Source organism: Diadema antillarum, unplaced genomic scaffold (assembly GCF_040938485.1).
Source record: "Diadema antillarum isolate AM-2024a unplaced genomic scaffold, OU_Dant_1.0 seq00001410_RagTag, whole genome shotgun sequence".
Classification (NCBI taxonomy): domain Eukaryota; kingdom Metazoa; phylum Echinodermata; class Echinoidea; order Diadematoida; family Diadematidae; genus Diadema; species Diadema antillarum.
Window position 1 is genome coordinate 738,919 of NW_027272164.1, and position 11,284 is coordinate 750,202.

The 11,284-nt window shown below is 38.1% G+C and overlaps 1 protein-coding gene across 1 annotated transcript; it reads left to right on the forward strand.

Annotated features, from left to right (window-relative positions):
• Positions 1-1,775: 1,775 nt before the first annotated feature.
• LOC139709157 (uncharacterized) lies at positions 1,776-6,613 on the forward strand. The gene is made up of 5 exons (XM_071621114.1): positions 1,776-1,950; positions 2,780-2,820; positions 5,162-5,246; positions 5,853-5,964; positions 6,417-6,613. Exons 1-5 carry the CDS (start codon positions 1,776-1,778, stop codon positions 6,487-6,489), a joined length of 486 nt encoding a protein of 161 aa, XP_071477215.1. The 3' UTR covers positions 6,490-6,613.
• Positions 6,614-11,284: the final 4,671 nt, after the last annotated feature.

Genomic DNA, 11,284 nt, shown 5'->3' on the forward strand with positions numbered 1-11,284 from the left:
GAATGTTTGATATTCCATGCTCCAGCCTCCAACTCCAACTTTTTTAGACCAAGGCCAAGCCGCCATAGACTGTCTTTGGTTGTGATAAACCACTTTCGTCAGACAGAATTTCAACCATTGTTTTGCTCCAGGTAGATAGTATAGAGAAGCTGTACTCAAGTTTGAACACAAAAGAGGGCAGCAAGATTTGTCTCAAGCACATGTGGGTGCCATGGGATTCTAGCATCACAACCATTTTTTTAAATAAGATTTTAAAATTATGAATGGCCTCATAACCTATTTATTGTAGCCATCGAGCATGAAAAATTCCCTGAACCCAAACCCAGTATACTGATGTACACAGCAGTAGAGACAGGAGAGGCCTACTTTGTAGGTCATTGCAGCAATTTCTGCGGAAGCATGATTAAAGATCAGAAGCAACTGCAAATTCATTTTTAACCGTTCTACTGCTGAGCCCTCTACAGTAGAAAAGTCATCAATAGAAACATTCCCTCTTTGCAGACCCATCTGCGCTGAAAACTTGTGATGCACCTTCAATTAAAACTCCACATCCTACAGGAGTATTTTGAAGGAGGTATTTAAACTGCAACTGCCAAGTGCCCATACATGTATGGCATATCAAAGTCAGATGATACTGCTCTTGGCTGTACAGTAGATTATAGTGTAAATTTTTACAGACTTGTCTAATGTCCTTTAATTCATCTTTATAATTTTCCAGTTGCCCATCAGAGAATGCTGTCCAAAGTATTTACAATATAAACTAGACTGTAAGCCTACTCTAGATTCAGTAAGAGTTTCTTTTCAACAACATGATGAGTGATTCTCTTTACTGTACAATGACAAGAAACCCAGTGTGACACCGCTCAAAGGTTACGTCAGTACAATACCCTGTAGATACGACTATCATTCCAGACAGTCTATTAAAAGATAAATATTTGTTCACCATCATACCATACATAATAGAATCACAAGATAATCTTTATCAGGAAATTCTATCACATAGCGACAGTGATAGCAGAGTGCAAACAGTGGTGTGATACTTGTGTGTACATTGTATCCTATAAGTACTGTAGCACGTGCAGCCAAGTGGCATGTGTAGCCAGTTTGCATTGGAAGTAACTGGCTTTTTCCAAGTCCAGCCAACTGTCTCGGATTTATGTGTGCTCCTTATGATGTACATATTTTATGAGCATAGTATTCCATATATGGTTTTTTAGATATCTGCTGAAGAACCTCAACAGCAGAGTGTATGATAAGTATACAATGTACACATGTACTATATATGCCACTTGGGAAGCAAGTTTGGTGGTAATTTCCAATCTTGGAGACTATAATTTTGGGAGGCAATATTTGGGTACCAGTATGTTGTTAGTTTACCTGATGAATACTAGTCTGTGCTCTCTGGATATGTACATGTACCTTGTCTGAATATGTTTCTGACACTATTTTAGTGTACAACACAGTATCCTTGTGTCGGACTTTTTAGCATGATCGCTCAACCACTCATTTCATGTCTTGTCTTCATCCTTGTGATGGTCTGCCAATTTCTTTTTGTTCGAAGTTGATTCACACGATGTCTGAATACTAGTTACTGCAGTACTAGGATATTAAAGCTGAAATGCAAGCAAGTCATTAGGAAAAAAAAAATGCAAGGTGATTGAGGTTACTACGTGCCACTTGATTTCAACCCAAATTGTTTGTATACACATGTCAACTCCCGGTTAATAAGTCCTTCTACCACAAACTCATTTTTTATCCAGGTGCATAGCTCTGACATGGCAAGCCGCAGACATGTTTTCCTGACAGGACTCCGACTAGTACTCCGGCGGCAGCCACAGCGCAGCCTTGCCGACAGCGTCCCACAAACTACCTCTCGCTTTGGCGCCCTCGACGCCAAGATTCAGCAGGCTCTTCCGCCGCGGCTACAAGGCTTATGGAATCACCCGGCAGGTGAGTGGCTCTGTTCTGTCTGGCATTCTGGACACATTCAAAATTGGATGGTGTGCCTCAAAAAAGAAAGTTTGACTCTGTTTTGTTTTGATTTGGTTCTTGTGGCACAGTGTTGACACTTGAGAAGCAGTTTAGAGAAAAGTTTAATTACAATATACGTGTACAAGTGAGAAGTAATGACATTTAAAGATCTGTACCAAATGCATTTATTTTGGAATTCAGTTGCCACCTCGTTCTTTGTTTCATGACTATGACTTTCCTGTCTACACTGGTATTCCTCATTTCATACCCTTTAAGTTGTCTGGCTTGCTTTCTATGAAAAGATGAAATAGACATCTAAAAACAAAGAAAGATGGAAAGTGGATACTAATTCCAGGTCTGTCTGTTTGATATACATTTATGTTTTATGTCTTTATGTCTTTATGTCTTTATGCGTAAGACGTAGAACAAAAGGAACTTCCAAAATGGACGATAAAGATTGAAATTGAATTGAATTGATTTTGTTTATTATTAGAACTTCCCAAATATTTGATGACGGATCCTTCTGTGTAGCGGGGAATTCCATTATAGCAAGGTCAAAGACAAGAATCTGCTTTTAACATGGAGGTAAATGGTCAGGTCCCAGCTATCCTTTGCATGTTAACCCACAGGAATCGGAAGTTCTTTTATTGCAAGATAAATTCTGGGAAAAAACAAAAAACAGAAAAACCAAAGAAGAATTTGTGCAGATGTAAACAAGAATTTCTTTCCCAGACAGTATGCAATATCACATCATGTCAAAACCAACTGACTTCATGTACTGTTGAATGGCATATCTCTCTCTTTGCAGGACTTAAAACAATTCATTTCTGGGCCCCTGCATTCAAGTGGGTAAGTAATAGCAGTACTTAAAAAAGACAAAGTTATTCAAAGCTTCTTCTGTTTTCTCCAAACTAAATGGCACTCTGGTTAAACTATCACATTTGAATGAAGCCATACATCATTAACTCTTAACGTGCCATGGTCGCCGAACGGTGACCTTAGTCCAGACGTGCCATGGTCGCCGATCGGCGACTAAGGACAGCGAGAAAAACTTTGATCATTTAAGTTCTTGTGGTACCGTAATGTGTTACACCAAGCAACTGCCAATGATATGTACTGGTAGCTGATTAGCATAGCCATCGTTTCCACTAAAAATATGAGCATGCTTACATTGGAAAATTTTGAGTAAATACACGATTTTTCAGCTAGATGTATTTTTCTCACATCGGGAAAATCCGCAGCGGGCGCACCCTCTGCAAGATGTGTATGGATCAAAAGTCTCATAGGTAAAACACGTGTGTGTATATGCTATTGACTCTGCGTGTATTGTCTATGCGGTTCCACTCGCATTGTTCCGCTTGGACGCTGTCCTGCGGGAAGCTGCTTTGATTTTGTCCCTCAAAGAGGGTCAGCTTTCGTTCGTCAGTCAAGTCTTTCATCCTTTTGTTTTGGTGAACGTCACTAATCATCCCCCCGCTAGCATAGGAATTGCGCGTGGACAAAGGCCTGCCGATTTCAATAGAGTACGCCCGCCCGCGGTCCGCGTAGACAATAGGAGGATTAGCAGGTTCTTCCTTTTCAGGGAGACAAAAGACACTATTCCAGGGCCCGGGACAATTACTTTAGTTTCAAATACAGGATCTGGGACTAAAGGACTCAGATTTGGGAATGAATTATTGAGGCAGAAAGAGAAATTGCTAAGACAAAATAAACTGCTAGTATCTTTGGAATCATACAATTCTAGAAGGCAATTTTGTTATCATTTGAAAGAGGAAATGTTGCTCTAAAACTTTCTCACAGAGTCAAGGGAGCGTTCTATTGAAGAAAAAAGAAGACTGACTCTTTTTTTCCATACTACACAAAAATTTCTATTAATTTTATTGATGTATCAAATATTTCTGCAATATTTCAGATTCAGATAGATATTGTAGCAAACTGACTGCATGACACGAAAGAGCAAACATTTCTTGATATATTAATGTTGTGTAGAACTCAATTCAAAACAGTCAATAGTTTCAGAGATATGGCGGTTTTAAATTTCATTGTCAGTCCAGTTTCGAAACGTTCTGGCGTTAGGTAAAAACCTCTGGCACGTTAGGGGTTTTGGGCTTGGCACATTAAGAGTTAATGATGTGCCATATTATAAGGCTGATCTGTTCTACTTATACCTGCTACATGTAACTTCTGCATGGCTTCAAGCAACACATGCCTGCTACAAGATTGTAACTTATGATTTCATGTGATTTCAGTCAGTGGACAGTTATGCTGCCCAAGTCATCAAAACTTTGTTTATCGCTGAATGTTGGTTTGGTTTTTGTTTTTGTTTTTTCATCTCTTGAACATTTAGCGTAATAAATTTGTTTTGTGAATCTTGAGAAATATCTCTTTACTTCCATAGACATTGTCACATGTACAAGAATCTTTACTAAATGTCCTTTTATTGACATGAAATAAAAGATAGTAGATAATAATCAATAGAACTCATGGCCGGCGGAACCGTGGGGGCCGTGGGGGCTCGGGGCCGTGGGGGCTCGGGCCCCCACACTTTTTGTGCACCATTTGTACAAAGGAATACATACATGTAAGGTGTCATCATGATCACTTTGGACCCCACACATTTTTTAACCCGGAAGTACGTAAGTGGCACTAAATAGAAATAGAGATCTTGAAGTGTTTGTTTGTTTTTTGTTTTTTTTTTGCTTATCAGCTGAAGAAACCCGGGAATGGGAGGGGAGAGATGAGCTGAGAACGTTTTTTGTTTTGTTTTGTTTTGTTTTTTGCTTGTCAGCTGAAGAAACCCAGAAATGGGAGGGGAGAGATGAGGTGAGGACCTTTTTTTTTTTTTTTTTTGCTCGTCAGCTGAAGAAACCTGGAAATGGGAGGGGAGAGATGAGCTGAGGACCTTTTTTTTTTTTTTTGCTTGTTAGCTCATGAAACCCGGAAGTGGGCCCCCACACTTTTGAAAATGCTCCGCCGGCCCTGGAACTTCTACCATTCTGATTTGGGTTCTTTTTTCGTAGTTGTTGTTGTTTGTTTTTGCTTGTTTGTTTGTTGTTGCTTTAGCATTTATCAAAATCAAATCTAAAATGGACTGACATTGCATTTTAATGAGTTGGTTCAAGTGCTGTTTGTTTTTTTTTTTTTGTTCAATGTAGTTTATTTCTCCTTCTCTTTGTATCTCCTGTACCAGTGCCTCGTGATTGCAGGAATAGCTGACTACGCCCGTCCTCCTGAGAAGCTCAGTGTCAGACAGTCTGGTGCCTTGGCTGCCACTGGTAATGGGAATGTCCCCCGTCTTTTTTTTTATGCTTAACATTCGTGCGACAGGTTGATTATGGAAAATGGAAAATGGACAATGGACATTACGACATGACAAATAAATATTGTCTGAGGCATAGTTAGGTGCTGGAAACACAGTTTCATGTAGTTCTTGCTGAAGCCTTCATAGAGTTGCATTTGAATGCCTCTTTTCGGTATGATCCCAAATTCTTATGCATCGTACTTGTGCTTTTTATGAAGAGCCATGACCATAACAATATTTAAAATGCAACAAGTCATACACACATACATAGCAATATCAACAAAATTTGTGACAGCATGCTTGGAAAGTTGCCAGTGAGTTTATTCGTTGCTTGTTTTTTCCCGGTGTACCAGCATGTTTGATTGTAGAGGTTTACAGCAGTCCTGGTATTTGTAATATTTGCAACTTTTAAAGCTGCTTGATTGTGATAATCTATACAACTGAACACATGTGCATACAAATTACTTTACTCAACTATTGAAATGGCTGTAATGGTATACTCCATATAAAATGTGTCAAAGCATTCCAGTGTCCCCTACATATTGTATGTCCACCTATGTCCACTTGCTACCTCAAACAGGTGTTATTTGGGCCCGATACTCGATGGTCATCATACCGGTCAACTGGAATCTGTTCAGTGTCAACTTCTTCCTTGGACTTACAGGACTCATGCAGCTGGGACGGATCTATCTGTAAGTTGTAGAGTCCTGCACGTATCTCTCATTTGGAGAAGCTGAAATGGTACCAAAGAGGGTGGGGGGAGAGGTCATGTGATCAGAAATTATGTCCTTTACCACCTAAATTCTTTGTGGTTTGTTGTTGTTTTTGTTGATGGCTTTCATGCTGAGCAATTTTCTGTTTGGTTTAGACAGCATGGAGTGAACACTTGAAAATATCAATGAAGTCCATTCTAATATTGCTGTGCAATATAAGCCCATTTAGAAAATAAGTATGGTTTTGGCTTCTTACTGATTTTGATTTCCTCCAAAGTGTAATAGGTACACAAATATCATAATGATAAATCATACAGCGGGAAAGTAGAGTTTCCAAATTTGTAACGAAAAATAGAGTACAGGTCTTGATAACTAAATTAGCATTGTGATAAAAACTTGTTTTTGTGTTCTTTCTGTCCTTGTTGATTTAGATACTACCAAAGTCAAGGTAAGGAGGTGAAAGAGGAGAAGCCAGCAGAGGCAGTGGCAGCGGAGGTTGCCTAGGAAACACTGCTGCAGAGGTTTCAGGAGGACTGGTAGAGATGGGGAGATTGGGGCTCAGACGCCCCCCTTGGAAGAGCCCTTGGTGCTGAGAGGAGGCCACCACCAGCATATACACCCCCTTTCTTCCTCCTGCAGTGGGTCCTTGGCACTGGTGCATAGGGTGCGCCTCATATGAATCTTTGTGGTGGGAAAGGTTTAATCATATGCTATGCAGAGCAAAGCGTATTTGATTGTGAAGTCAATTCCGAATGTGCCAAAATGACAGATTTTCTGTGAGCTGATCAGAGGAGGCAGGTGTGTGTGGGTGCCATGTGAATGGAAAAACAACTTTAATAACCAATGGAGAAAATGAATTTCTTTTGAAAGATTTGTTCAAAGAACTGTCAAAATATAATTGCTGTTTCTCTGATGATAAATGCCAATCATGTCTTGCTTGAAGTGTGTAAATGAATCATGTAGTGTGTCGAGGTTTGGAAAAAATTACAATTACTCCAAAATAGCTCTTATTGAAAGTCTGACATTTAAAGTAAAGAATGTAATGAAAAAAAACAACAAAAAAACGAGATGTCGCTTCTGTCTTCGCATCATATATGGCAGATGATTGTGTGATTGCTTGTTTTTGTTTCTGTGTTTTCTTGTTGCTTTTGTTTTTTCCTAAAAAGCAAAAATATTTATGCATGTTAAAGACTGTTGAGTGTTTAAACTTTCGGGAGCCAGGGTATCAAAAAAAGTTCAGCCACATGACATACTTCGTTCAGGTTTAAAAACAAAAGGCATTATTTGTTCTGCATCTCTAAGAATATTTCCCCCCTGTCGTTGATGTTGGGAAAAATTGTCAGATAAAATTCATAGCATCTTATGCAGCCTTACTGGAGGATTTTTTTTTTTCCTGAGGAGAAAGTGTTTTAATATCATTATTTTACTCTCTGAATTTAAAAGATAAAAATCAGTTAATAAGATCAATAAAAACGAGACTAAACAAGTAAAAACAGACCCATAGAAGCAGACAAATAAGTATTTGAAAGACGTCATACTTCTTAGGACATCTTAGTCATGGGACCAAAGTAGCCCTGTCTGAGCTTCCACAAGACATAATGTTACTTGCATCATAAATGTTTGTTTGAATAACAGCAATGCTTTGAACATTTCTTTTCAAATTTTCTCAAATAGTTCTCCAACATCTTGATCTTGTGAGTTTGCTTTTGTGCAGGATAAGTGTCTGTCTGTATTGCATTGGTATGTAAAGTTAACAGCAGGATCACTGGTGGCATAATGATCGCTTTGGTTTTAGTTATGTCAATTTTTTAGTTTCATCTTTTTGTTAAATATAAGTAATTCCACATGTAAACAAGGAAATAAGTGTAATTTGAAGAAAAAGAAATATTCCTAATTGCAGGAGTCACGATATCAATAATTTGCATGTAGCTATAAGAACAAATGTTTGATATTTATTAACGGGAACTTAATTTTCAAACTTTTAAAACAATCTTGCAGCTTGTTAGTCAATAGCTTCCTGTCAGCTTCCCTTGTAAAAGTATTCAAAGACTACTGAGTACACCATTTAAATCCATTACTGAGCTTCTATGCAATTAAATATTTGGTTCGTTTCAGATAAATGAAAACATGAGGCTGAAAGAGTAAGATATCCTGAATGTAGACGTCCATGCTGGAGAAATATTTTTGCTACAAAGATTACTATTGTGAAACATTCAATCCCATCATATGGCATGCATTTTGTTATTGGTCCATCAAAGCCCCCATTACAAAGATTATTTCAATAGAATTTGCTATCCATAGAAAGCTGCTACAATTTCTTTTTATGTGTGTATATGTGTTTGTCTAGTTTCTGCCCTTTGCCTTCTTACGAGGTTTTTAACCAAATGTATACCTGTAGTAAAGATTATTTGTCTATATTTTATTACACAAGAAATAGAATATTAAATGTTCGTCTTTCTGTTTGTTACCTAGGTTTGTTTGTTCTCTTTTATGCCTAAACTTTGCATGGATATCATTTTAATTATTGTTCCTGTGGTATTTTGGAATGTACAGCTGAGTAGAATGACTTCTTTAGCTAGCAATATTACGATCTAAACTAGATGTACAACCTGTAGCTCTCAGCACCACAAACAGAGAATGTACATGCAGAATTTATATACTGTTCATGATGTTACAAGTGCTTTCCTTGCTATCAGGGCATTTGGGCCCAAATTTGTCATGCCCACAGTTAGCTCAAATATGTTTTCTGTTCTAGAATTGAAAGACCTGGGAGTGTATGGTGATCATCTTATGCAATGGGAAGGCTGGCCCCAGGGAATAATTTTCCAACTCATGTTTGATTAGCAATTTCAGCTGATGAACAATATTTCAAGTGGTATCCTGTACACTTCTATGGAAGAAAACTGCTACAATCTACACAAAAGTTAGTTTGTATAGCAGTGGTGTAAAAATGCATGGCAAATTGCGATGCGATACCATGAAAATTATTCCCTGGGCCCGACTCAGAAAAATTTGGAAACCCCTGTAACAAATTGCACAGAGCTTGTAATGCAAGCATGTAGCACATACAGTACTGTATGCAGCTAAAGAATCAGGGCCCCATTTTATTAAAAAAATAAAAAATTGATATGATAGCAACTCTTGCTGGAATGGCAATTGTCAAAGTAATGACAATAATCCAGCTTCCTGATTAGTTGTAGTTTCTGTTGGTAGATGCCATTCCAGAAAGAGTTGCCATCCTAACATATTTTATGAAATGGGGCCCTGGACTGAAGTTGAACTTCTGATCTCTACACTCTAGTGATATTAGAGAGTCGAACGTTACCAATGAGGGTACCTTCAGTGTATTCAGTATATTCGCTGACATGCAATTCTATTCTAGCAGACCCGCGCTGAGTCATAATCACAGCTAGTCCTAGTAGTAGGCAGTGACTGAGGATCGATTCAATTGGAACAAACTTCTCGTCCCCACACTACCAGGTCTTTAACGTGCTGAGGATGGTTTGATTTTGCTACAACATGCATTTCCAATAGATAGCTGCCCGAGTATACTCAGGACTCGTCCTCGACGGGTTAACAAAGAATGTAATTTCCAACTATGGGTGTTGCGTACACATTGTATTTAAGACAAACTTTGTCTCTTTCTATCCAATGTTTCCTTGCTATGATTACTGTGTGGCCCCTCTGCAAGGATCAGTTTATTGTGTGACATGAAGGAATATATTGGCCTCAAAAGCTGTGCAGGAATTGACAGAATCTTTAAGGAGTGAAGGAGATCATATGATTGGTATGGTGGTTCATATCAGATGCACCTGGTGAAGCCTGCTGGCACATATAAGACTGCTTTCAGCTGTGGAAACTATACTAATTACAAACTACTCTGCCCAATTTGTAGTGTGTGTATCATATGAGATTTATATCTATCTCTGTATTTTCATGCTTTGTGGGCAGATTATAGTACAAAATTGTATAACTCCTCTATCAGATGGTATATTTAGTATTTTGTGAACAAGAATTTTATTGGGAATAAAGTCTTTTTTATGACTGGAGTTGCTCCATGTGTACATTCTTTGTTTGAAATTGTTTTCTCTCAGATGATGGTAAATGTCTGAACCATTGTGCTTGTCTGTTTGACTGTCTCTGTCTGTCTGTTTGCCTGTCTGTGTGAGTGTTTCTCCCCATACACATTTTTGTCTTTTTGATAATCTGTTATCATTGCAATGGACTCATAAATACAGACTCCTTGATACCTATGACTTGGCTTTGTTGATACATGTAACAACATTAATGCGATGTCAAGGTTTAAAAAAAAAATACAATTAAACTTTGAAATCTGCTGCAGTTTTTTTTTTTTCTAATTGAGCTTGCTATATCAGTGTTTAAAGTACAATGTAATTAGAATCTAATCCACTGTATCTAATGTTTTTGTCAGTTTGTACATGTCTTTTCATGTCTGTCCTTCTGCCCATCTTGCTTCTGTTTCTCTATTGGTCCATAGAATGTTTATATTCTCTCTTTGTGTGAGCAAATATATATTGAGCTTTTCTCTCGTGGCCAGAAAAAGAAAACTTAGTGGCTCAAACAGAAAAATAATCTTAAATGCTCAATCAGACCACCAAAGATGGCCATTTCGGAAATTTGGTGGCACGGCATCAATTTTTAGTGGCCACTGCTAATGTGAAGCCATGTATGCATAGGTTTATTGTGTACGTGTGTGTGTGTGTGTGTGTGTGTGTGTGTGTGTGTGTGTATATATATATATATATATATATATATATATATATAGTGTGTATATATGTATATGTATCGTCGCAAAGACCTCGTATCTACAAAATGTCAAATGTTCAGGAGAGCCAAAAAACATGGCGGCCAAAGCACTGTGGCGAATGGGATAGCCTTTCCTTTGACAAGCCGTGGTGGCTTAATTTTTGGAGCAAGACAGTTTGGATTTGGACAGGACATCACTTAAACTATCATTTGACCATTAATTAAAAAGAGTCATTTTCACCAAAATTGCAGATACATATATATATATATACTATATATATATATACACTCCCCTCCAAAAGTTTGGGAACACCTTTGAGCAGCAACCAAATTTGTCCACATCAACCACATTTCATTTGTCATAGCTTTGTGGTACTGCAACAATTTGGTACCACATTGAAGAGTGCACATTAGCATTCATATTGACATAGGTTTTAAGCATTTTAGGAGGCAGTCATATGTTAAAGAGGCAACCCACCCATCAAAATGTAATACCCAGCAGACACAGCAAGTTATAATTATTGGCTTTGGT

Excerpts from the sequence above, each read along its gene's own strand:
- LOC139709157 (XM_071621114.1), top strand. The coding sequence starts at position 1,776 with ATGGCAAGCCGCAGACATGTTTTCCTGACAGGACTCCGACTAGTACTC. Across the intron at positions 2,821-5,161 it reads GGGCCCCTGCATTCAAGTGG|TGCCTCGTGATTGCAGGAAT; the intron begins GTAAGTAATAGC and ends CTCCTGTACCAG. Across the intron at positions 5,965-6,416 it reads CAGCTGGGACGGATCTATCT|ATACTACCAAAGTCAAGGTA; the intron begins GTAAGTTGTAGA and ends TTGTTGATTTAG.